General features: G+C 47.8%; 1 protein-coding gene across 1 annotated transcript in view; it reads right to left on the bottom strand.

The window, feature by feature from the left end:
- The window catches only part of ZNRF3 (zinc and ring finger 3), a 66,607-nt gene that overhangs the window by 20,820 nt on the left and 17,826 nt on the right, over window positions 1-27,961 (bottom strand). The window contains exon 2 of the mRNA XM_054173052.1: window positions 7,102-7,227. Within this exon, the coding sequence (XP_054029027.1) occupies window positions 7,102-7,227 (126 nt within the window). The remainder of the gene's footprint in view (window positions 1-7,101; window positions 7,228-27,961) is intronic.

The following is a 27,961-nucleotide window of genomic DNA, read 5'->3' on the forward strand; positions in this document are numbered from 1 at the left end:
GCTTGATTCACTTGGAGTTGGTTCCGTAAGTTAGCACAAGCATGAAACCATCAAGTTACCCAAACAGCCACCTCTAGATAATATCCACCTGGCCCTTGTGAAGACAAAATGTTCTGAGCAGAAAAACAGCTTCTGGCAAATGAGCTCAAATGAAGTAGGACATGAAACACAAAGAGTGTTTCATGTAAGTTTTGCTCTTTCAATCTCATGAAAATATTTGCAAAACATTCCTACTTCACAAGCTTTTATGATCCACTGCTTTCCACCACTGCTGACTGCATCTGCCCGTCATTTACTCTGAACATTGGGAGTCCCTTTGATGCAACTCTGACCACATTCCCCACTTCTCCGATTTCCTGCAGAGCCTTCTGTCTCTCGGCACATCAGAATTAGGCCTGTCACTCATCTCTTGAAGTCCCACATAATTCCATCCCCTGCCTTCCTCTCTGCTCCTTATTTTCTTTGCTTCCCAATCCATCTATCTTATTCTGCTTGCCAGCCTTCTCTTGTGCTCATTTCTGTAATCTAACATAGCTGCACTTACTTGCCCACTTGCTTCTCTGCTTCAAACTCCGTTTGTGTCCTCATTCAAAGGTCTGCCACTGCATTTCTCCTTTCAGAGAAACAGGCAGACTGTGTGTAAAGGAAAAATATCCCCTAATGGCTGAGAGGCTCACAAGGCACACAGCATCAGGAGGGTCATAAAACATTCAGGTATTATTATTTGTATGTGGTGCCCATGAAAAAAAATTTTCCTTTGTTTTCACTCAGCCTGGACTTGCATTACTTTCCCTGGGAGTTCTGCCTGAGCAGAGCCTTCAGTAACATGTGCTGTGCAGCAGCTGCTCCTTTAGCTTAAGGGAAAAGCAGCTGTGTGCCACAGTTGGCTGGGAAGGAGTGAAGATGGTGGCAGGGACTGCTAAGGACTCAACTCTAAAAGTGGACATTTATTTAAAGTAATCAATCCAACAGCAGCAAGTCTAAGGAGTGCCCAGAGGGAGAAACACAAGAGACAGCCTCTCTCCATGGTTGCCTTTTGTAATGGTGCAGAGAACACAGAGAGGAAGTTGGTAAAACAATGCAACAGCAGATTGCTGGCACTGGCTGCCGATGGAAAGGCCTCCACCAGTCGTGAATGAAACCCTGGTAGATCCACTTCTGAACGGCACAACCTGATTCAGCCCTTGTTTGTCCATTCCTTTCAGCGCTCCCCTCAGACTTTGATGCAGCTCTTTTCTTTCCCTCTACATCTGTCACTCTGTGACCCATACACGACACAAACCTTTCCCATTTTCTCCACAATTCAACTGGCTTGCTTGTCAGTTTTTCTCGTACAATCAACCCTTCCCTCCTCCTCTCACAGGGATGAAGACAGAAAGGAGTCAGGAGATGAAAGGATTGAAAGAGGAAAGACATGAGAAAAGTTCACACAAACTCCAGACTTCAGCTACAGTGATGAGACCGCTGCTTTGTGCCACATCCCATCCTCTCTGCATCCAAACACTCTTACGTGCAACACTACTTCTTTGTCATACTCATTCAAATCCTTTCTCTAATCTGTGAGCCAGGCCTGGAGGTGCTGCACGGTCTGCAGTGGAAGGAAGCAGAGGCAAGGAGATGGGAGGCAGAAATGCACCGAGCTGCTGGCAAAGGCAACTCGCTTTACGCCATTTTTATCCTTTTGGGGTTAAAAAATACACACTTGGTCCTATCAGGAAGACTATGAGGACCAACTATTTCTGTCTGTCACTGTGAAAATCCAGGTTGTTCCTGAAAAAAACATTTATTACCCTCTCTTTCTGACCTTGTCTATGCAGTTTGATTAGACTCCCAGGAATCGGTGTGTCTGTGTGCTGCACTGCTAGCACTGGGGAAGAAAGAAAGAAAAATGTCAAAAGATAAAGTATCAGCATCACTTAAAATACAATGCTGTAAAGATGTTTGTAACTTCCTTCATAATACAGAAGGCCTGGGAGTGCAAAACAACCAATATTAAGTTTCTTCTCCACCTGCAGTTGGACAGCACCAGCACTGCCATCAGAAAGAGGAGATCCTTTTACCCTCCTCCTCATACTTGTTCCTGCCTCCACTGGGCATTACACAAACATAGCCACACAGTCAAACAACCAAAGAAACCAGCAAATTAAAAAAACTCCACCAGCTTCAGAGTCACCAATTAAATTTTACTGCAAATTTTGAGACTACTGCTGTGAAATGCATTCCAAATGCTTTTTAGATGCTGTCTACTTGGGCTGACAAACAGAAGCCATCAAAGGTCACCAGACTGGCACAGATACCACAAGCTGAATGTCAGCTGCTTCAGTGGATGCAAGAAGCACTCCTGATGTGACAGCATCTCTGCTGCACGTGGCAGGGGCTGGGCTACTGCGCTGCCCTTACCAGCTGAATGTATCTGAACTAACAAAGCTTCAGACACATTGACCAATGGTTTTAGTCATCTCCCTCATTAACTGTACATCTTCATCTACTCCACAGCTCAGTCTTCATTACTGAATATATCTGGCATGCAAGAGGGTGGTCCATATGCATTTCTACAACTGAGCTGAATCCATTTCCACAGGAAACCATTCCAGCTGTACCCAGACCTGCTTCTCAGAAGCCCAGAGGGGCTTTGCACGGGCACTGCACTCCCAACTGCCCCATGGAACTGCAGCACCCTCATTGAGGCTGCTAATATAAAGGTGTAAGGAAATTCTGTTCTACCCAACTTCCTTTTTTCATTACTTTCAGTAACTCCGAAAGAATAAGATTCAAATGGACTTTCCACAGGTCCTGCTGTTCCTCAAGTCTTAGAGCAGATCACTCTTAGTAAAAAACACTAAGGCAGCCCCATGATTTCTCAGTTGACTACCTTGTAGGCAGCTTTATATTTGAACCAAACTGCTAGGCAAAAGGTCACCATCAGACCACTTAACACAGACTCAGACTATGCCAACTTTGGCCCCAACATAAGCAGCATAAAGACAATGATGACATGGCAAAAGAAGAGATTCTTCTAGTTAGTATTTGGGGGTTTTTTGTAAATAAACTAAAAAAGGGGGGGGAAAGTGAATGGATACTGGAAGAACTGGTAGGAATTTCCTCATATTACAGCTTCCTTTGATCTGAAGAAAACAGGAAGCTGTAGTAGCAGGGACTTCCTCTCTTTGTTAGTCTCTACTCAGATGCACATCCTCAAATACATGCATCCTATTAATACAGGAGAAGAGTCCCTGGAAGAGAAACAAGAACAAAATCCTTCCCTGTGGACTTTCAAGCCTGCAGAAAGCAAAGAGAAGCCACTTTTAAGCAAATCTTCAGCATTTTCTCACTCTCCATCCTGTACTAAAATAAAACCCAATGGCATTGCTGGGTTGTATTTCACTGTCTTGATAGATGTCATTTACCCCAAAAACATCTGGGGGTGGGGAGAGAACAAGGGCTGCATGTTGGAACATGAAGGTCTGATGCAGGTACTGCCACTGCAATACAACAGAAGCCGGCATGCAAGAGGCACTGTAGGCAGCTCTGCTCTTCCCTTCCTGCAGAGCAAAGTTACCCTGCTGGAGCATAGGCTGGCAGGCAAAGGAGAAGGAGTCTCATTGTGCTGTATGCAGAGAAGGCAGGAATTCCAGGAGGGGAAAGGTTCCCTTTGAAGCACATGGCACGAAGAGCTTCCCAGTGACCATGGCAACAGCTCAGTGGGTTCCCAGCCTGAGAACCAAGTTACTACAGCCATGCCTCAAAAACAAAACACTCTGAAAGAAGGGAAGAGAGAGGGGGAGGTGGGGTCGAGGGTGTGGGGGAAAGAAGCTGGAGCAGAATTAGCCTGGCAGAAATGGAACGGCTCCCTGGTAGGCAAATCCAGCCAATAATGCTGTCCGGGTTCACGGGGTTTCCTTTTCATTTCCAAAGCTTTCTTCTCCCTCTGTCATTCCCCTTCTAGCCCTATTCAGGAGCTCATGAGATCAGTAAAACCCAGGCCTTTGCTTTGCCTGCATGCAGCACTGCTTCAAACAGGGCTGCGCTGTGATCAAAGGCAATGTAAAATCACAGCTGCCACACACACCCCTTTCCCCACCAGGGCCCAGCTTTCCTGGGCACTCCAACAGCAGAGACGTGTTTGAAACTCCTGCACTTCCATTGCACCAAAGAAATCTGACTAAGAAGGACAAGCAATTAAAAGAAAAAAAGGGTATGCAAACTCTCTGCAGATACCAATCCCATTTAGCACATGGATAAAGCAGTGAAGCTTCTGAAAAACACAGACCAGGGTTTTAGTCAAACCAAACCGAAACAAACCAAACCAAAACAAGCCCTGCAAAACTGAATCACCACAGATCTAAAGAGACCACAACCGCCAAACCACCACAAATCCCAAAAGGCCACAACCACCAAACCGTACACCTCTGCAGCAGGTTTGTGTGTCATGGGATTCAGCCCCATGGGCAGCTTTGACACAGCCTCTGCATTCTGCTTCACACTGTCCCAAACCTCCCACAGCATCATCTCTGTCTGTCCCAACACACAAGATCTGTCTGGCATGTCACAGAATGCCTTCTGATGGAATGAGGATCTAAGGGCAGGTACTAGAAGTCCCAATGGCAATTCCAGCTTTAGGGAATAGAGAGGAACTGAAGGGGGAAGAATTCCTGTGCTGGAGGTCAGAACATTCAGGCTCAGCCAAGCCTTCCTGCTGCCCATGCCAGCCGCTCAGGCGTGTGTGTACCGCGGTGCTGCTTTGCCACTCATCTCACCTGCATAACACCTGGACAACAGCCACACCTGCAAAGCTGCAATGCTCCACTTCATGTGCCCAAGATGTTCCTGAAGTGTGTTCCTAAAAGGTTCCCTCAGCCCTGCACCTTGTGACATCCACATTATCCCTGCACTAGATGCTGCAGCAGGGCAGGCCTGCCTCCAGGAACCTGGAAAAGCAGCAGCTTACCACAACCCCACAGAACAGCAAACACAGTATTTGGAAGGCCAAACAGTGCAGGACCAGCCACCTTGGGGGCAGGATCAAACCAGCTAAATGAGGAACAGCAGGCTTGCACTCCTTGATTTCTTCCTCCTTTTCTAATGGAAGAAGTTTCATTTCCCTTCCTTGTTCCATGACATCCCTCCCCCATTTTATCTTCTTATAATTTTTCTTTCCCCTCTCCTTTCTATGGCTTTTCTTTTTCCTTTTCATTCTGTTTTTCCTCCCCTTTCATGCCTTCCTTGTCTTCTCTCCTCTTCCCTCTCCCCTCATCTTCTGACCCACTCCCTCCCTTTGCCTTGTCCTTTCATGCTTTCTTTTAAGCGAAACAGCTGCCAAACCCTAAAAGCCAGCCAGAAGACACAGGCAACAGGTTTGATCCTTACCCAGTCTGCAGGCCAGACTGAGTACACACAGACACTGAACTTTTCAGAGACCCAGACACTCTGCATTCAAGTGGTTCCCACTGGGAGGGTAACCAGGCTGGCTTAGTTGACAGACCTGCAAGGTCATGGCTGACGCTGCACTCAACAATATTTCAAGAAGTCCTTCCAGATCAGGATATAACTGGAGCACAGGGAGGACCAAGCAGAAGGGCAGAGAAAACTACAGGACAGGAGAAGCATGAAATAGGGAACAGGTATTTCAGGCAGAGAAGGATAAATGGCAGTATGAAAACACAGCCCTAGTAGCAACACTGCAGTTTCTGAGAAGAAAGTGCTGCCTAGGACCTTGACCAGCTCTTTTTCACCCCTTACAATTACTGCACATAAACTGGCACCCAGGAAACACTGTGCCCAGACTCTCTGGGCACACCCTGCTCAGGATGAAGGAGTCGCATCACCACCAGTATGTACTGCAGAGCACCTGAGGCAAAGCCAGAGGCTGCTGTTCAGCAAGCCAAGCTTCAGCCAGCTTGGATCAGCAGATACTGATCTGTCATCCTAGAGGCTGGGGTGCCTGCAGGGACATGGCGAGTATAAGGGACATGGGGGATTTGGGTACACAGCAGCACGGTGGGGTTTGGGTCAGGAAAGCAGTGGTCACTACATCAGAAAGTATTTATAACACTGTTTGTTCAGAGTATCTGTGGGTTCCAGTGTCTTCATCCACTTTTGCACACCCACTTCCTCACAAATTCCTTCCTTAAATGGCTTTCCCCAGGACTCAGCTTACTTGTGAAGCTTACTGACGGATTACTATGCATCTTTCAATACCCAGTCTTCTGACTCCCATCCTCATGAGACCTTACGCTCAGATTCTGTCCTCCTAAGAGTAAAGATGCATCAGTTGGAATTTCTGTGAAATAAAACCAGGATTCCAAGCTAGAAAGAAGCCTCCTAAGATGCCAAAAGTCAACAGGCAGGGCAGTAACCTCTCACAGAGATGTTTCGCACCATCTACCACAAGCTACACCCGCAGCAAATTTTAGACAAGCAGGTGGCTTCCCCTTGCCTTTGAGATATGGAGGTTTGGAAGTTTTTTGTTTGTAAACACAGAGAGACAAGGTTTTACCTACAACATGGCACCCTCAGGTTTTATTCTCTGCATGATAGACAACAATTTCACTGCTCCCCTGAAGGCACCACCATGGTCTAGCAAAGCTTCAGCGGCACAGGCCAGCAGCACTTCGGTGAGCCCTAGGCACTGTACTGCTTCCAGATGCTCAGTTACTGGCACAACTTGTGGACTGTGCTCTTTCACACACTGCCAACCACTCCAGACTTCAAATATCAATATATAACCACCTCTATCCTCAAAACAAGGGTAGTTTTCTGGTTTACTTTTTAATCCATTGCATATTAGAAAACCAACCAGGTCCTGGGCTGCATCAAAAGCAGTGTGGCCAGCAGGTCAATGGAGGGGGTTCTGCCCCTGCAGTCAACTCTCACAAGACCCCAGCTGCAGTACTGGGTCTAGCTCTGGGGCCCCAGTGTAAGAAATTGCCTAAGTTAGGACATTATCTTTTTCTGAAACATCCAGTGTCAAAACAGGCAAAATGGGAGCGTTTCGTTAATTAGAGGGAGTTTTCTTTTATTCCTTGATGTTTTTTCTCAGAATGGAGCTAACCCTTCCAACAAACAGTTACCAGCACCATACACCCCTGACCACCCCATTACCTTTCCTAAGACAGTGAGGCAAGGCTTTGGCTCCAGCTCTGGCTGTTCCAGCTTCACCACTCCTACCCAGCCATATTCATAGAGGTCTTCTTCATCATTGCTATTACATAGTCCAAGTGGATGCATCTGAAATAGAATCAGAAAGAAACCTTTAACCAATCAGCAGAATTAAAAAACACACACAAATTGCTTTTGAATATCTTCATTTATCACAACTTCACTTTTATTTACTAAGATCCCGGCAAAAACTGAAGTCTGCAGGTATGAAGCATTGGGGTTGTCGCTGACATGAGCCTTGAGTACAAACTTGTCTTATGAGAAACCACACAAGGCTCACAATTAAATGTGGTTAGAATCTTTTTCTCAGGTATGAAACAAATACAAACCTCCCCTTGGTATTGCAAACCACTTCTCCTTGCAAGCTGGCGGCAACAATACAAACAGTCTTGCAGAGTGACTCATCCAAGCCTGACATGCACTAAGCTTCAGAACCCAGGTTGGAGAGGTACTTCTGCCTTTTATTCTCAGTATTTGCACAACAGTAACTGTCTGGCATCCTCTGGAACATGCCTGCCATATAGTTCAAAGGAAGGGACAAGAAACCTCCCATCTATTATGCAACAATCTCTATATTTTTGCACACAAATAAAGGGGAAGCACCGTGAGTGAGCAACCTCAGGCTCCTCTCAGATGGTTGTGCTGAGTGAGGACAGATGGGACCAGAGCAAGCCAATTCCAGCTGGTACTCCAACAGCCCAGGCACAGAACATCTACCCTGTGTTTCCTACCAGCGCACAGAAGACTGAAATGGGGAGAGCACTGAACCACCACACAACTGCAAACTGATTTTGCACATGGGAAACCTCAAACCCAAATGCAAACCCCAGTACATGCAGTAAGCAAAACTAATAGGGTGCCGGAGGCTCCGTGCTGGCAGATGGAGGGAACTTGCTAGGTACATCTGCAGGCTACAAACTCCAAAGGATTTTGTTGCATCACACTGAAATCTCACCAGAGTAATTAACAAAACAAATTACATTAAACCAGTAGCTCCCTCAAAGTCTGTATGCTTCTGGAAGGCACAAGTGACAAAAACACTGAGTTGAAAACGTGCCTGCTGAGCCAGCTGTGGCCAGACTGCTTGCTCAGTGAGTCTGAAGAGCTACAGGATCAGCACCAATGCAGAGTGAAGCGATAGATAAAGTCAAATGCATCAGTCATGGGCTCTGCACTGCCATTAACACATTGAGGGAACAAACATTCACTTCCTCATGTCAGCTCTTTTAATATATGACATTATGAAGCCAGTCACAAGTTGTACAATCTACCAATTTACTAATCTCAGCATGACCAGAGCTTAGGAGCATGACCTCTGCCCTCACGCACCAGCATCCCTTCCTCTGCACTCCTCGTGGATTTCTGTGGCAGCCCAGAGTCACAGATTGTATCAGGTTGGGAGGGAGCCTCCAAGGGCATCTTGTCCAAGCCCCTGCAGGCAGCAGGGACACCTCCAGCTGGAGCAGGCTGCACAGGGACATAGCAAGGCTGAGCTTGGATGTCTCCAGAGATGGGGCCTCAGCCACAGCCCTGGGCAGCCTGTCCCAGTGTCTCCCCAGCCTCCCTGTGCAGAACTTCCTCCTGATGTCCAACCTGACCCTGCCTTGCTCGAGTTCCAAACCCCTGCCTCTCGTCCTATCTCCACAGCCTCTTCTGAACAGTCCCTGCCCAGCCTGCCTGTAGGTTCCCTGCAGATATTGCAAGGCAGCTCTAAGGTCTCCCTGGAGCCTTCTCCTTTCCAGTCTGAACAGCCCCAACTGTCCCAGCCTGTCCCCATAGCAGGAGATGTCTTCTCATTTCTTTCTGAGTGCTCTCAGCTATTTGCATTGCTCAGGTTTTCAGTGCAGACCATTTAAAGTTCACTCAAACCAGTCTTCTCCAGCAAGCTCGTCCTGATCTCATGACTCATGGATAAATTACCAATGCCAATCTGATCACCTTTCTCAAAATTTTGCATAATGTTGTCGCAACTCTTCCAAAAACCTCTGACCATGTTTGTTTCTGCAGGGACTGCACATCTCCACACACCAACTCATCTGTTTCCATCTCACCTAGTGCAGCTGCCTCCTCCCTGAACACACTGAGCCCTGCAGGAGCCTTTCTAGCCAGCACTGCTGGAACCATGCCTGGTGTGCATCACTGAGAGCCATTTCCAACTAGGAATCTCCTCTCCGAAGGAAGGTCTCTGGCTCCAGCCCAGCCAACAGGCTCCATTCACACTTCCTGCTACAGAGTCACAGAATCACTGTGATTGAAAAAGACCTTTAAGATCATTGAGTCCAACCATTATCTAACTCCAACGAGTCTGGTGCTCAACCATGATCCTCCAACATTAAGACTCCAAAGGCTAAGAGGAAAGTCAGCTTCAGTGGTCCACTGCCTGGGGCTTTTTTCCCAATTCAGACTACAATTAAGGATCCCAAGGGGCTTAAGCAAACAAAGAAAAAAGACAAAGGCTGCATTCACACCATGTGACGATCACAAATGAGCTTGGACCTCCAAGCCCTTAAATCCACATGGTGTATCATGCCACCGAGTATCCATTGGTGTGGCTGTAGAAGCAGACAGTCATGTCCACACACATCAGGATGATCCCTTCACACTGCTTTGGGGCCTGTGCCAGCTTGCACAAAGCCAGGCTGGCATTTCTGCTCTTGTCTCTGCAGCCTGATAAAACAGAGTCCGTTTCCTTGCACTTTCAGGCTTGTTTGTTTGACGAAGAGCATCCTGCCAAAAAAAAAAACCAAATCACCACAAGAGGTAAGGTTGGAGGACCGGAGCACTGCAGCAGTACACCTTTCTTGACTATCTTGTGGTTGCTTGTGAGCAACTCAGCTGTGTCATGGCCCAGCCTCAAACCCCTCAGGAGAGGGGGAAAACTGCCAGCTGAAAGCCGTACCTGGCAGGAGCAGTGTGCTCCGAGCCATCCTCCCGCTAGGGCTGCCCCAGGTCAGAGAGATGCTGCAGATCCCAGAAACAGCAACAGCTACACACAGAACTGTACACTCAGCACATCTGCAGCAGTCACCACCCAGGCACAGACCAAGTGTCCTGCCCACGGAGCAATCTGCTGCAGCACAGCAGCTGGACACCGACCATCCCAAACACTTTGCCAGGAACCCTCCCGGCCCACTCAAACAGCAAGCTGGCCTCTCTTGCTTTCACAGGGTCTTAGAAGCAAGGCTCCACGAAAAGATGTGCACAGCTGAGACAATCTGAGGGCAGATTTCTCCTCTCAAGAATTTAAGTGCTTTGATTGTACTGAATTCTCCTACCACAGTATCGACAGAGCAAAGGGGAACAAAGTCAGGTTTATAGTTGTGGTTTTTTCCTCTTTAAATGGGTAGAAAGATGCTGGCAAAAGATGCAGGCACAATGCCATTAAGGACAGGGGAAACTGGAGGGAAAATTAGGAGTAAAATGATACCTTCATAGATTATTTTGGCAGCCAGTAGCTATATAGTAAAACCAAAGAGTTCTGGCCCTATAGAGAACAAGACAGGCCCCAAAAATGCACTACTGGCCAGAGCCTTAGACATCATCATAACTGGCTGGGGAAAGTAGGATTCCCTTGCACCTCACAAACAGCTACATTTGTCACATGCCACTCAGGGAGGGACTGTAAGCTGCAAGTATCAGGTTAGTGCCACATCATCTCCCTGGTAAAGGCCACACATGGAGCACCAAATACTTTGCAAGTAAGCTTTCTAGCAGGAAACAGAGTACAAAGAGCAAAGGAAGTGTGAAGAGACCCTGACAAACAGCGTACAACATGATGGGGTCTGTTTGTCCAACCCCAGGGGTAGCTTAGGGCCCTGAAAGAATGAAGGTAACTATTCAACAGCCAAAATAAACCCCAGCTGATTGAAGGATAAGGAACTCTAAAAGACATTTCCCTCACCAAAGGCACACATGGTGCACACTTAGAAACTGAAGGAACTTGGCTGGGCCAAACATTCTGGGAGTGTTAGGCGAGAATTATCAGACAGGACACAGGTGTGCACACAGCAGAGAAGGTAGGAGTCTATCCTCCAGAAGCACACCACTGAAAAATCTCATGGCTGCTCATTTACAGGTTGTATTTTAGCCAGCAGGCTTAGCAAGCAGCTTGAAAGATCTCACACTGACCCCAAATTTCACAGTGCTCTGCCTCCAGACCAGTCAGAACTGTGCTGTATGCAGACTGATCTGTGACTGACTCCAGAACCCAGTTCATTTTCTGACATGGAATCTGGTCTAGACCCTGGCTTTCCAGGAAGTCCTCAATGCTACATGGAGTGTAAGAGCTGACTTGCTTCCCCAGAGTCCTCCAGGACCCCTGGCAAGAGGAGACACAAGTCTGTGTGTCTTGCAGCAAGCTGCTAACAGGCATGGCTGGTTTGCTTGCAGTTAGTTGTGGGAAACTCTGGTGGAAGGAGGGAGAAGGGTGGAGGAGAAGAGAAAGAGGAGTTTAAAACAACACAGATTATTTCTGAGGCATCCTTTAAGTTTTAAGGAAAGCTAAGCAAAGTCACTTCAGAAGGATGCCAAGCAGCGAAGTGGCACGCAGACAGCAGCACCTGCAGAGCTGCTCCAGGGAACTGACGTCCTCTGCCTGGCAGGTGCCCTGGATGCTGTCTTGCACCACAGCCTTGTCTGCAAAATAGAGAGATGTGCATGTGATAAGTGGATCCCTCAGAGGATATGGGACGGTCGTATTCATGATTTGTGATCAACACCAGTGATGAGTGGTGTCCCTCAGGGCTCCATATTGGGGCCAGTACTATTTAACATCTTTGTCAGGGATGTGGACAGTGGGACCGAGTACAGATAGCAGGCCTGCATCAGACCCCAAGCTGAGTGGGGTGACTGATACTCTGAAGAGAAGGGATACTAGCCCAGAGGGACCTTGACAGGCTAGAGAAGTGGACCCATGTGAGCCTCATGATGTTCAACAAGGCCGAGATCCTGCACCTGGGCCAGGGCAATCCCAAACACAGGAGTAGGATGATGGTGAAAGGACCTGGGGTAATGGTTTCAAACTGAGAGAGATTTAGATTAGAAATTCTTTACTGTGATGGTGGTGAAACACTGGAAGAGGCCACATGTGGATGCTCATCCCTGGCAGTGTTGAAGGCCAGGTTGGCTTTGAGCAACCTAATTTCACAGGTGGAAGTTCCACTCATGGCAGGTGGGATGCAACTGTATGATCTTTAGGGACCTTTCCAACCCAAACCATTCTGTGATGCCTAGAGAAAAATCACCTCTCTTCAAACAGCAACTCATACTGGGGAAATTAAGAAAAAAAACTTGTGTCAAATTTCAGTCTACTACAGAAAAATCTTTTGCATTTTCTTATCTGTTCGTGTCCTGCACTGTTTGGTGGTAAAACCTTGTATTATCCAGCAATCTTATCTTCCATGACTTATTTTTCTGGAGTTATGTGCCAACAGAGGGAAACACTGAAGTCAGCTCCAAGAATTCAGTCTTCTTCAGACATGTGGAATGAGGCAGTTTAACTGCCACCAGAGCAAGGACGCTGGGGAATATAGACACAATGACTTGACCTAAAGATACAAAGAGTTTCTTCCTAAGCCACAGTTGTGATTCAGGAGAGGCTTTCAGCTCCTCTGCGGACTAGAAAAGCAACAGGAACAAAAGGCTGTGTTGCTTCACGGTTTGGACAGAAGTAGCTTAAGTGTCGTTCGTATCAGGAGAGCTGCTTCAAAGCCTACACTTGAGCAGAGGAGAGACTGCTCTGTGTGCACCTGAAAATGCAGCAGAGCAAATATTGTTGTGCGAACTCCATTCTGATCTGCTACTGCCTGAAAAGACAGGACACAGCCATCATCTCGCTCCACAACAGAGTGCAGGGTACTGCTTTTGCCACAGAGAAGCTCAGTAAACCTTCCAGTCTGCACAATGCCTCTTCTCCTCCTCTCTCCTTTTCCATTCTGTCCATGGGTGGTGTGCTGCACTAAGGTGTTCCAAGTGCGCACAGAGCCACATCCAAGCTATTTGCTCCATGTCTGCCGTAAAATGCCCTGTAAGGTACTACAACGACCAAGAGAGCGCTCTCTGCCACTCTGCTCTGCACATCCAGACTTCAACAAAGCCTAATGAACCCTCAGACAGACTGCTGACAGAGGTAGATCATAGTGACCTCATCATTGAAGAAACAAGTGAGGCAGGAAGGAGATGGCAGAGTCTTAGCAGCCTGCAGACACTGTTAGTTATAATGCTCTGCACTGGCACCCCTCACATGTTTGCCTTTCACTGCCATGGAAATGGGACATTTATTCCTGTACCAGTCTGATCTCTTGCTTCTTACCCTATAGCTGTTACTTCACCCCAAGACTCTCATGTGGGACTCTGTCAGTATTTGGCAAAGCTTGACTGTTGGGACCTCCAAAGGCAGTCAGTGTCTGCGCAGAATGCAACCAGTCACAGGGCTCCAGCCTGTCCCTTCCTTTGCTGACGAGGTGACGTTTTGTGCTATCCCCAAGGGGGTACATCCCACAGGGGCCAGAGGGAGAGAAGAGGAACACACAACATGCACACAGAGAATGGTTGCCCTGTAACTATGAACAATATTGAACTTAAAAAGAGGGATGGAGGAAGGGAGCTAATGCACACAGATTGTCACAGCAAGAATGCAATGTCCTCACCACAAAACTGATCAAACCGCCTCTGTGCTACACACAAATGCCAAGCAGAAACTGTGATTCCTGCCAGAAATCATTTTCCACACAAGACATTTTATCCACACAGAGAGGTGCCAGTCACAGAGGAAAAAAGTTGGGAATGCAGAAAGAAACAAGGCTTAAAACGCACAACATTGTCCCATCCCCCGCCCCCCCCCATGCCAACCTCTCATCTATAATCCAACACAAGAAAGACAACAGGCAAACAGCAAGAGGTCATCTTCAAAGGGCTGGTTGCCAGGGGAGGCCAGTGGAAAGAGCGAAGGCATGTCCCCATCAAAGTCCAGCAGCTGTGAGAGAGCCACAGAGGTGCAGCTTCCCCCAGGGCTACAATGAAATTCAGAGATGGAGGGCAGTGCTGGAGCTGCTCTAGCTGCAGTGTCAAATGGGCAGCTTCGCATCTGCACCAGGGAAAGCACAAGCGAGAAGGGTTATGGTATTTTAATCCTTCTCTCCGCCCAGTTTTGTGCTTCAGATACTCGAGCTCCTGTTCACACTCAACAAAATCCACCCTGCAGAATCACTGCAGCAGCAGGCAGAAGGCAGCAGCAAGGACCACTTTCTCCCCAGTTCACAATGAAAACTTTGGCTCAGCGACCACACACAAAACATAGCGGGAAAGGTACAGCAGATAAGGCACAGCCAGCTGTGGTTTCATTACTTCTCATAGAAAATACAAACATCTTCACACTTGGAGCCTGGGAGACTGTCCCACAATAAAAACTGCCTGCAAGTAATATCCAGTAAAGCATGGATTATTATTCCTGGACAAAGTATGAGGCAGTAACACAGAGTCCTACAGCTGCAACACTTACATTAAAAATAAAAATTCAGAAGCCAGTGTAGGAACCACAGAGTCCAGCCCCCAGAATCCACAGAGCTTTAGCTCTTTGCATTAAATGAGCATGTGGGAAGAGAAGCGGCAAATGCAAGCAGTAAAATCTAACAGATTAAGTAAAACCAAGCAGCAAAGAGGAACCAAAGTCACTCCATTATGAACAAAGAATTAAAAATGTCAATTCTGATTTTTGCAGTTCTCAGAAGCAAGAGGTCACTCTGTTTCAGAGAAACGATTGCTAACCTCCCCCAGTAAGCAGCTTAATTAGCCAACAGAACTTGGAAATATAGCTGCTGAATTATCAGGTAGCAGTAGGGCAGAAAGAATTTCATTACATTGACCTTGCACCCCATGCCTAGAACTGTCCCCAAAACACAGGAGGAAGAGCAGCAGCTGGCCCTGGCCAAGGCTCAGCAGACAACCTTCCTTCCTCAGCACTTAGCAGCATGGAGCACCGAGGTTCAGCCGACAGCAGCAGGCGAGAGCAGCTTCAGGGAAAACTCAGATGGCACAGAGTCCCTCTGGGTTGGAAGTACAAAGGTTGACAGGGAGAAAGGTTTTAATATTTAGAATGTTCTTGATTTCCACCCTACTGGCAGTCAGTCTGGACGTACCAGCACCTCATGCTGTTACTGCACCAGAGCTGCAGCCTCCTTCACACCAAGGCTTTGCCAAGGCTTACCGATGCCCTCTACCAGGGCAAGGCATCGCCGAGCAGCCTAAACCAGAGCACTGGGTTTGGGCGTCTCAAAGTGATCTGCTGAAGCTGATCACAGAAAGCAAGCCTGCTGTCAGTACATAAGCATCTGCATCACCACCAGAAAGAGCCCCAAACCAAGGATGTGTTGAAAACCCTTTGTGCTGGACAGTTATTTGTTCTGTAGCTCTAAGAGAGTTGTAAGAGTCCAAGAGAGTAAAGAACTGCTGAGTGCACACAGCAGAACTGGTCTCCACCTACACAATGCAATGAACGAATGTGGAGCTGTGGGGCCACCATGGCTTCAACACACTTGAGTGGCCCAAAGAAGAACTCGGGAACTGAAGCACTTTACAGCAGCCTGACTTGCTGAGCACTCCTAGCACGGCTAACTCTCTGGGGAAACAAAAGAGTCACCATCTCTTTCTAGATTCATACATAGCTGACTTGAAGGCAACTATCACACTCTTGCATTGAATTTTATTGTAAATTACAAAGCACTCTCCCACTCGCTACCTTTACCTTACAGTGCAGCAAACGAAAAATGCTGAAGAAAAAGCCTGTGGCGTTTTTTACAATCTGAAGACAGTGAGGTCCATCCTGAGTAGTTTGTCAAAGGTTACATTTTGGCCAGATCCCGTTTCTGTTTGTAAGCCACCCTGGGGCAACACACAAACAGGTAGAGTTTACAGAAGCTCTGTTTCAGACTCCAGCTGCCAAACATCTCATTTTCCCTACTCTGTGCTCCAAGTTTTCCCTAGCTCTCCTCTCCAAGACCTATCACTTGACCTCTTTTTCTATTTGACAACCTCATGCACGCTTCAGTGTACCTTTCCAATCTATTGCCTCTGCCCATGTGAAAGCACTGCAAGCTGTTAGGGAAATTCCAGAGGCTGAAGAGCCAGCTGGTTCTGAAAGCCCAGCTCTCCAAACAGCCACAGCCTTCTGTTTGTTCCTACACTGAAGAAATCACCTCCATAGACTCCTTCAGGTTCTGCCCCTGCTCTGCACCCCCATTCACTGGGCAAAGTCCATACATCACCTCTAGTTCTTACCATACCCATTTGTCAGGCTGGCCACCCCAACACAGCCTCTCCAACCTATTGCAAAGGCAAATAGAAGGAAGTCAAAGCCTCTGCTGCAGATACAGGGGCCAAGGCTTCCCAATAGGCTGCAGGCAGAGGTCCCTTGTCTCCTGCACTGGAAGGTGACCTCACCATGTTTCAGCTTGTCTGAGCAGGAGCTGAAGGCATTCTCCTTTTTCCTCTGGACAGACCACTCTGCTCGCCAGATCTCACTCCAATGGAGTATGGAGGTGGCCTGGTTTCTGTTCCAGCAACATCATTTCCAAGTGCATGGAAATCTTTCCTTCCTCTGTTCAGCCTCCTCATTCACAGCACAGGGCAAAGCTGCCTCTGCCCAGAAGCATTGAAAAAACAAAGAGTGGTGGCCAGTACCATGGCATGCAAAGCAGGGGCAGAGGGCTGCTCCTGGCAGCAGGTTAAGGTGCGGTGCACAGAGAACACCTGGTGCACTGTGCTCTCCTCACCAGGTAATGAGCACTGCCTTCAGCCTCTTCCCTTAGCAGAGTGCAGTGAGATCTTCCGTGACTGTAGATGGGAAGAAACCCTAGGATCCAGTGGGGAAATGCCCTTCTGAGGAACAGCCACCTGATGGCAGCCTGTGGCTTCGGTCCCATCGCTCCCAGGGGCAACTGGCAACCATTTTGAGCAAGATTAGCTCCACATTCTTGAGCCACCACTGAAGAATGTTCTATAGTAGGGAGAATGACTTGAAAGTAAAAAGCTATTCTTAATTCTAATGTAGCACGTTGCTGAAGCAGTCACTGCAAATACTCCCATCTCATCGGCTGTGAAATTCTTCCTCCTGCTTCCACCAACCTGCTTCCCTTTGCTCAGCCGTGAACTGGTTCCCACAGCTCAGCCCAGTGCCCTGCTCCAAACACTGCCAGTGGCACTCCCTGCCCAGTTGTGCTGTGACACCTGGAACCACCATGCCATTCTGCAATCAAGACATGAACAGCCCTTCCTTCTTTCCCATCTTTCAAAGGCACTTGGTGCCCGAGAGCTTCCCTGTACACTCTTTCAAGTCACATTACAAAAAAAGAAGAGTTTCTGAAATTCCAGAGACCTTATGCTTTCCCATTTCATTACAGAGAGGTTAATTCCCTGATCTAAGAGCAAAATTCAACTTCACTTTAAATGCAGAATGGCAAACCTGATTTACTGAACTGAAACACGCCAGCCTTGCTCAGCCTCTCCGACAGCACCGCCAGGCACCAGCCTGCCTGCTGCAGCATCCTGCAGACAGGGCAAGCCCCCAGGTACCACAAGTTATAAAATGTAAAAGCTGCCTAAAGCTTTTCTGTCCAAATAATTTGACATTGCTGTTCCACACATGTTAATTTTGATCTAAGCTGTACAGGAATGCTACAGTGAAGCATGAGATCTAAGGTAGTCCAATTGAGCCCTCATTTCAGAGAGCTATGCTCTCTTTCAGGATGCAGCAGCAGCATTCCTCCCCTTTGCTTCTGATCTCCTTACAGATTCCTCCTTCCTACAGCCACTAATTTGTCACCTCACCACTCTTCCGGACCACCCCTTCACCACCTCTTATCCACCCCATTCCCCTTTTTACTGTTTTGTTTTCCTTAAGCCAGCTCCTGCAGCCCTGGCATGCAGCCCACATGCGTTACCAAGTCCAGCAGAGCTTGCTGGCTTGACCTTAGTGCTGTGCATTTACTGCTGGCACACCTCACCGCTGAGGTATGCCTCACTGACTGGGAAATTAATGCTGTAAACTGTACTCCAAGAATGCAGCGGTGTGGGACAAACAAGTGCAGTCTGCAGGACATTTCAATCCCATGTTAGAAAAGTTAAGATAGTGCAGTGAACAAGGTGAGATGCTGTGAGAAAATAGCACTGTGGCTAAAGCAGCTGAATGCTTCCCAAAGGACTTGATCGCTTCCTCTGCCACACAGCTCCTATGCAACATTGGGCAAGTCATAAAAGCAGCTACAGCAGGTGTGACCCAAATCCAACCAGCACAGTGTCTTATCTCCAGCAGTGCCCAACTGCAGACCTTTGGAGAAAGGAAAGAGCAGAACAGATACAGAACATTTATTCTTTTGATACAGCCTCAATTACAGCTACCAGTGATAAAAAGATTTCCAGCTGCAAGGAATGCATCTGTTTTGTGACTTCACCTTTTGGCTGACACCCATACTGTTGGCTTTTACACCATCCTGTAACAACACACTCTACTCTTTTTAAATACACATTCTGTTGCTAACTTCAGAGCTGCTCTCTGAATTGCACTAAGCACTCTTTGACAGTCCTTATCCTGCGAGCAATCCTCAGCAGTTGTTCCTTAGTCACTGTCTCCACATCATGCTGTTGTCAACAGCCTCTTTTCACAGCTGGTAAAATTCAGCCTCTTTCAGTCACTCCACTGCATGGTGAGGCTGCTCCACAGCTCCTGATCTGCCTGCTCCTTTTCCTAGTCTCCCTTTCCAGTTTTACAATGCACTGACTTGAATTGCACACAACACTCAAGCTCTTGGGATCCCAGTGGTGCCCACAAGGTCTTTCTGCTTTGCTCTCTGGTCCCTCCCTGCCATCATTGAAGGTTTTCAGGAGAAGACTTGATGGGGTGCTTGGTGCCACGGGTTAGTTGTTTAGGTGGTGTTGGATTGGTTGATGGGTTGGACGCGATGATCTTGAAGGTCTCTTCCAACCTGGTTTATTCTATGTATTCTATGTATTCCCTAGTAACAGCAAGATGAAAAAATAAAATTACATTTTTAGTGTTAGTTCTACTAGGATAAGGTTTTCACAATTATTCTTGGGAAGAAGAAGAAACTTTAGCCACAGCTTTGAGAAGCCTTTCACCATCCTGCTTCCATTCTTCCTGGTGCATGCTGCCAGCTTGCACTGCAGCTAACAAGGTCCCTACCAAGATCAGCACTGATCCAGAACCCACTGCAGATGATACAGCCAGAACAGGAGCTGTTGTAAGGATGCTTTGCCGATTGGCACACTGTGCATGGCCTCTGTCAGGCAGCTAACAACAGACAGAAGTATTTATCATCGGCCTTCAGGCAATCCAGCTCAAACATCCTCTACCATATTTTTACTTCCTTCTAGTACCTAAAATGCCAAGATAGCTCTGCCTTTTTGTTCAGAGGACAAACCATCACAGCCACCACAGCACTAAAATAATGTATTACTGACTTCCAATTCACCTTTCACTGCCAAAACAGAGAGCAATGGCAGCCCCAGGAGCCTCACACAAGTAATTAGTTAATGCTGTGCACTGTAGACATGTTTGCTGGCACTTCAGCTGGTAAGCAACTCTTGCTATCCCCTCCTAGAGCAGAAGGAAAAGGAAAAGACCTCCAGCACATCTCACACTGTTAGGCTTTAGGGACACATTTTGCCATCAGCCTAAAGAAGCATGCTTTAAAATGTGTGTGGAGGAAGGAGCTCTCCCTCTCTTCCTCCGCACAGATCACTGCCACCTGAAGTGCCATCATTTATCTCCCCCAGTATCTTCAGGACATCACCTCCAGTCAAACCCGACAGGACTCAGGATCACAAAAATAAACATGCAGCCACTCCAGTAACCCTCTCTTGGCACAAAGAGCTTACAGGCACTATTCCTGCACTGGAACCTTCCATGCTGTTGTTCAGTATAAAAAGCACATTTGCTTCTGGACTATTAATCTTTCATTAAACAAAAGAAAATTTGACTGAACAAATCAGACACTGCAGTCAGTGGCACAGCTCAGTTCCTATGAACCCCCTCAAGCTGTGGTCTGAGTAAAACCTGTTCAAGATCAAACTCATCTGCTCACTATCATCATCAGCTTCCTGTTCATTCATCAGTGTATGAATGGTTACAATAGGGCCATCAAGACAAAAGATGGCTTTAGAGGGAATGTCTGACAGAGGAAGAAGTTACATCAGCCCCGAGCCCCTTTGTTCAAAGAGCTCTGAACATTAATAGCAGCTAAAGACGAGGCAGCTGCTACACAGAATTAGAGTCAGAAAGAACAATTATTTCCTGACAACATTCTTCCCCCTGCAGCTCAAAAAAACCTCTACAGAACTTAGGCTGAACAGTAAGAGGAGGAGAAACATTCCAGAGATTCGGTGGCCTTCCCTCTGTTCCTGAGCAATTTAACTGGGTGCCTACCAGACATCTCCTAGCCTTCCTGCACTACACTCACCACCTCCAACTGCTTTGCTCTCCAAAAGTGAGGGTAAGTGCAATGCCACAGGATGGAGTAACCCTCACAAGGGCCTCAAAACCCAGACTGATCTTCCCTGGGCTGCCCCAGCTTCCAGCAAGGCTTCAGGTCATGTAATGGTGTGGGGGGGAAAGGCAGAAGAAAACGGCCCCGGAGAGCTCTGGTGCAGGAGTCGGTGCTCACAGGCAGTCCTCAGGCACAGACTGCTGGAGCCTGGCAGCATGTCCTGCAGAGCCCTCACCATGTGCTTGCTCTAATCTTCCTGAAGACGTTTCTGCCGCTGGCTTCTGCCAGAGTCACCGGAGCAGAGGAAATTTCTGGCTGGCATGGCAATTGTGCTAATGCCTTTGGCTGCACGGACTCTGCTGCCAAGAGCAGCTGTACAACCTCAGCAGAGCACATGGGAATCAGGTCAGAACTTCTCCTTCTCTTGCTTACTAGAAGCAAAGACATGGCAGAACCCTCCAATTCATCTTCCATGGGTAGGGGAACCTCTACTTCATTATCTGCTGTCTACTACAGCAGGCTGAAATGGCCTATTTGCCACACATTTGGGTGGGATTCCCAAAAAGGAAGTATTTTATAGCAGATATCCAAGTTCCCAGCCCAGAATTTTTCTCTAGCCCCTCAGTACCATGAGGGAAAAGTGCCTGCAGCAGTTACAAAAGGACATGTCAGAGCCCATCCCAGAGCTCTGTAAGATGTGCACACTTCCCAGTGCCTGAAGGTTTGGTAACGAGAAACCAAAAATCAAGAGTATTTCAAGTGTATTGAAGCTCTTTCTACTAGTGTCAAGTATCAAATCAGACACATCTGTGGAAGGAGCACAGCCCAAGAGCGATTCATGGGGGTGGAAAGAAGTAGTTTTGATGTCGACCAGCAAATGGAGAGATTTCCACATGAGAAAACACAGAATGCCAATAGCATCCCACATACTCCACAATAAAGAGCTTGCCTTGCTTTTTGCGCAGAGACCTCTTATTAAAGTAATAAACTCATTTAGCAGACCATAAGTGTAGTGTCCACCCCAGAGCATGGAAGTGAACAATGTACGCAGTCACCTTTCCCTCTTGGTAAGGTTTTCAGGCTTCAGTGTGCCACAGCTTTGGGTACTGATCTGAACCGTGCTGCAAGTAGCCTCATGGTTATGGGGGAAGGAAAACTGGAGATTCTGCCAGACAAAAATAACCACTGTGGTTTCTGGCACCCTGGAATACATTTTGGGATTGAGATAATCCCATTAGATCCTTCTTCTAAAACAACCCCTAAGTGAAACAATGCAGAATGGTGCAGCTGGGTTTCGGTTTTGGAGCTAACAAGTTCCCAGAGGCTAAGGGCTGCAGCTCTCCATCAGGCAGGGACTGGCTTGGGCCCTCTGTCATGCAGACAGAGCCTCAGTCTATGCCAAGAGCAGATGCGGGCAGAGCTTGCTCACCATCCAGGCAGAGGTGTTTGTTCTGCCTGAGCTCCCGACACATATGAAATTGAAGCAGCTACACTAACTGATCTCACATTGGTTTCCTGGGGCTCTGCGTGGTTCCTGCAAGGACACAGAGGTTTTGGACACCAGACTGCTGCAGGTCACTACCCAGACACTGTACAGACACCTCTGGACAGGAGAGCTGCAATGCCATGTCCTTAGCCCACAGGGTCACAAGGTTCCCTTCCCAAAGATGGTTTCTATCCCTCAACTTTATCGTCAAAATGAAGGTTCAGAAACATACTTCTGCTGCATCTACAGAGATACAAGACTTCTGAAGGAGAAGACTGGAAACTCCTTCCATCCCTGCACATCTGTTCCAGGAAAGTCACACCTCTCTCACTCCCTTCCACACACAGGAAGGGGGGAGCAGAGCTGCTCCTTTCCCACCCATGGTGTGTGTCTGAACGAGCCCCTGCCTCTCAACAGCAGTAAGTTCTACCAACCTCCCTCTAACTCCACCTTGCCTGCACTCAACTGCTCTTCATATGAATCCCAGAAATCTTTAGTTGGAGTTCTCAAAAGAAAACAAAATAGTTTCCTATTTAATAAGGAAGGCAGCCTGAGAACAAGAATTCCTTCCTTTGCCACTGCGCTACTCCGTCCCACAAGGACACCACAAGTGAGAGCTCAGCACCGGTGGGAGCTGTGCAAAGGGAGTAAGGGCAACTGCAGGCTTGCAGTTACAAAGTGCTGGAGCTTCCTGCTTGCAATTAACACCTTCTGTACACTCAGGTATTCCTGCTCCGTCTCTGTGGCACATGCTTCACCTCTCTAAACAAACAAGGACGGGCTTTGTGTCTTTGTTTAACTAGAGAGAAACAAAACAAACAAAACAACCTGTCTGCCAGGCTGCGATTACATCAGCAAGAGTTCTCCTTTCTCCGTCAATCCTGCCTCACTCGGGCTTTGAAGAGCCTCTGTGTGCCGCTGCCATCTGCTTTGATCTTTCCATTTATGCCCCAGGGCCAGCACTTGATAATATCTGCTTTGCCTGCACAGCTTTGGGAAGGGCAGCAGCACCCATTCCTGTCCAGGGGCAGCTCTGCCAAGGCGCTGACACAGCCTGTGTGCCCCCAGAGCAGCAGTAGCCAGAGCCTTCACCCCTCTCAGTGACTCTGGGACAGATGTGTCTTCTGCTCCGGGAGCAGTGCTGGGGGGACAACTTCTCACCAGCCCTCTGGCTGTGCACAGTCACCATGTGCCAGCCACACAGCCTAGACACTGTCCTGCCTTCTCACTTCTCCAGACTCCATTTTGTTCAGGGTATTTAGAGGGCCACCAGCTTACGTCTCTTGCCACACAGATGTGGGAAACATCCTGGACATCAAGCTGAAGTGTGCCAGTTATCAGGAATCACCCAATGTGACAAATGGGCTGGAGGTTTTCTTTCACTTCTGCACAGCCGACACACAAGGAGCCAGGAACTCCTGTTTGCAATCAGGGATCTGACACATGGAACAGCTTGTTGAGAAAATAAAATACAAGACAATAATCCAAAGGTTCTGAGGTCTTTTGCTTTCACTTCTGCCATGGCACTAACCCTCACTATCTATCAAAAGAATGTGTTGGGTGTGGATTGTGAGCAAAGGTTTTCTGCAGCAGCTCTAGGATGAAGTCTGTTCTCTGAGATTCTTAGACCTATATCATCATAGATTTTCCGGGCACTTGCATTATTAAATGGGAAGCAAGTTACTTCAGGTATTAATGAGCAAGCACTTCAAGGACAGAACTCCTTATATAACTCATACAACAGTATAAACCCCAGAGGAAAATTCTGCTTATTTTAGCAACCAATTTTTTGACACTTCTCATGTTCAGTAAAATGGCAGAGGTAGGAAGCTAAAGAGTGAGCAGAAGTCCAGCAGGGAAATAAAGCAGGAGATCCTACCTCAGGGTCAGATCCTTACATGAGTAAAGATGAAAGGACACAGCTATTAAAGGCAGTGAAGATAAACTTAAGCTGAAATTTGGAGATGTGGCATGCAGCACTGTCATCATCTACCCAACAGACACAGCCAGGCATTTAAGATACCACTCATTAGCCAGTGGGGAAGCTGCTTTTGGGTGTCCCTTCAGGGGCACTGCCTGCTCAGTCTCACATAATGTTAACAGCAGGACCCCTCAGATTCAGACCTTCCCAAAAATGCATACAAATATTATCAAGACATTGTTTACCAAGAGGGAAAGTGTAAGCACAGAAACCCAGGGAGCAGCTTCGGTTAGTCTCTAGAGTTCCACTGCTGGCAGTGGCAGGAAGCAGCAAGTGCACTGCAACCCAGCCTGCATCAGCTTTCACCTGTGCCAAGAGCTGCTTTAAAGCTCTGTCGAGCCATGTCCTCCATGATCATGCAGCACACTGCACACAATAGAGAAGATTCCCTGCTGGACAGCACTACAGACCTAGAGGCTTTTCAGGATGACTTCCAATTTGGTTTCAGCCAGCAGGGGCAAGTACCAGAGCTGCTGTCCTCCCAGCTCCTTTATGGCTAACCAGGGTTCAGCATGGCATCTGCTCTGACTTTTCACAGGTTCTAGCAAACTGCGAGAAAAGGACCTCTGAAAGCTCTTCCCAGAACTTGCACTGTTTAAAGAACTGCGGCCTCCTTCCCTCCATTCAGCAGAGGTGAATCTTCTCATCCCAGGCTGCAGCAGGATGTTTTTCACTACCAGATCAAATCAGAAGCAGCCCCAAAACTTCCAAAAGGACCCCAATATCTGGCCTGGCTTTATGGGAAAGCACATTTTCAATCTATATCCCCTACAACCTGTCCCAATCCCAGAATTTTCCAAGAACTAAATAGCATTTGAAGAATTTCAAAGGAAAGCCTTCACAGTGAGGATGTGACTGCCCGTCCCCCGCCCCCTCGTACTGCAGCTGCAGGCAGCTGCCTACTCCCAGCTGAGCCCACTACGATCTGTTAGCTGCAGCCCCACTCCAGGTTTTACCCTCAGCCACTCCTCCCAGCACTTCAAAGGCAAAGTATTTTTGTACAGCGCAGCAAGGAGTGTAAACTGCCCAGCTGCTTCCAAAGCAAGATGATTTAACCCTTCGGTACCCAGTGCACCATGTCCTTGCAGGGGATGTGTGTGTACAGGGAAAAACTTACAATCACCAGCAGCCAAAAATTTTTGTTTTGTTAATGACCTCACTGCAAAGCAACACGCCCACAGTGAGCTTCCCCTCTCCCTTTTTTGTGAGGGAAGAACTTCTAAACCAAATTCATGAGAGTCACACAGCTACTTTTTGCTTGAAGGGCTAGCAGAGATGCTCCTCTCAGTAATGCAGTTAAGCTACAAACATCCAAATCCCTTCTCGAGCTGAACCAAAAGATCCCAACCAATTCAGCACTTTGCTGCAAGCTCCGGTACATTTCCTGACCCCCAGCCTGTCACTGGTTCTCGTGGTAGTGACAAGCTCAGGCAGCTTCCTCACAAAGGAATCTTCAAAGTACTCTTTGCAGAAAATATTAAAATGGGACGGATTCCTTTCTGTTGAGAGACAACTGCAAAGGTACAGAAAGACACTAAATGATGCTCTTACTGGAAAATGGGATCAATAAAGTCTTTTGTTCTGGAGTTCCTCCTGGAATTTGCATTCCTGTGCTCTGCAGCTATTTCCCCACCACCTGAGGCACACCAGTGGACCACTGCCCACCACCTCCTCTGCTCTCTCGGTTCTCAGGTTTGTTTCAGGCCAAGCTGGTTGGCAGCCAGTGGTTTGCAAACACTTCTGCCTGGCTTTCCATCCACACACAGAACCCAGGGAAAGCTGGTGAGGGGCAAACTCCAGCCCCACACAAGCTGCTTCACTCTGTCTGATGTCAGCAGCTACAGTCAGCCTGTCCAGTCAGAGTCAGTCTGTCCAGTTACAGCATCTGCAGAACTCATCAGCATTTACTGGACCCAACCTTCTTTGTGACGGTTATTACAACAGAGGTTGTCTACTACTGACACACAGAACTCTTGCTTACAGTGAGGCCATCCGTGCTATTTTTCATTATGCTTGTATTCTGTTTTCTGTACTGGAGCTTGTCTGACTTTTGTAATGTGCAGTGTTACCCTCACACTACAGCACTGTCTTCTTTACTAAGGCACACCTGTGCTGGGAGCACTCACAGCCTGGGTAGATAGGTTGCCAAACACTTCCTCCAGAGTTCCACACAGGGAAGGATATCTGCAGTTTTCATTTGGATGTATTAGCTCTGAAATGAGGCTTTTTCCTCTCGTACATTTTGCTAGTGCTTCAAGTAATGACAGACAGGCTGAGAGCTGGGATGCATTCCACTCCTCCTTGCTGTGCCAGGTGTCGCCAGTACCAGCAGCGTGGCACAGGGGCTCCTCTGGAGAGTGCTGCAGGGAAGTCCCCTTCTCCGAAAGGGGCAAACCAAGCACTCTGTGCTGCAGCAGGTACCCTGCTGCATGGCTGTGGCTGCACCACCACCTGCAGGGCAGGGGCAAATGGGACTTCTTATCATCCTCCATCCTGAGTGCTGCTCACTCAGAACCTACTATGAAGAGCTTTTAAAAGGATTCAGAATTTGCCACAGTAAACTGCAAGCCAGCTAGCTTCCCACATCGCCTCCTGCCTGATGGCATTACAGTGTCTCTGTTCCTCCCTTTCCATTTCAGCAGTCTCAGATACTTGGAAGAGAGTCCCAGAGCCCCAGGAGCAGGACAGAATGGTAACTGGGGCAGTCAGGTATGCCTGTGGGCAGCACAAGGAATAACACACCACAGCATCCTTTGGGTGGGCTGAACAACCAAGCACAGCTGAGTGCCTCTGCTCTACATCTGAACCCACTGAATGGGAGCAGTTTGGACTTCTGCTTCTCAAACTATTAGAATCATTAACACTCAGCCCACAGGCTGCCTCTTCCCATTTCTCTGGGTATGGAGTCAGTCTCCAATAGCACTTTGGTAGCCTGTTCAGGCAACTGCTGCAGAGAGAATGGTCTCTGGCACTGCCCTCTGGGGGGTCATCCTGTCCTACAGGTTCAGAAGAAGTCTCTAGATACCCCTTCCTGTCAGTCATCGCTCTCCTTCCCATACTCCAGAGGTGCAGCAGCCATCTCCATCTTTCCTACTTCCCAAGCAGAATGTTGAGCACAGACGGCTCACAGACTCAGTGATTTACAACTAAACAGGTTAACTAAGCACTGCAAGAATCTTGTGCAGGAATCATGATCAACAGTACCCTGAATCACATGGCTGTCTAAACAGCTTCTTCAGCAACCTTCTCTACAAAACCTAGGCAGCTCCCACCAGAACACAGAGATATGACCACAACTCAGAACACTCTGTGTTCCAGGTGCTGGATTACTTCCCAATTACTGGCTAAAATCTACAGCAGCTGCACCACTCACTCACTGGCAGAGTCCAAAGAGCCAAACCAAACCCAACCATTAGGAGGCCCTACAATTTTGCTGCTTTCTTCCAACAATTACCAGAGCAGCTTTGGACAAACCAATACAGCAGGTTTCCTGCACAGATAAACCAGAGGGAACTCAGTTGAGATACACCATGAAAAACACAGCTGTGGATGCTTGCCAAACTGCAGTGCCAGGACAGAGAACTACAAGAGAAAGACAGACAGAAGGAATTTGGAAGTCGTGCAGAGGCATCTGTGGCTGACTGTCCAGCATGGTGCTGAAGACGGATTCTCATGCTCCAAGCCCTACCAGTACTGAACCAGCAGACAGGACTGAATGCAAAATCTTTGGCAAGATAACAGGAGATCACCATTACCTGGGAGCAGTATTAAGTTTACACAGGCAGCCTTTATGAGCAGAATAATTATTATGGGTGGGAAAAAGGAGGAAAATAAAAGAAA

This window comes from Dryobates pubescens, chromosome 25 (assembly GCF_014839835.1).
Source record: "Dryobates pubescens isolate bDryPub1 chromosome 25, bDryPub1.pri, whole genome shotgun sequence".
Taxonomy (NCBI): domain Eukaryota; kingdom Metazoa; phylum Chordata; class Aves; order Piciformes; family Picidae; genus Dryobates; species Dryobates pubescens.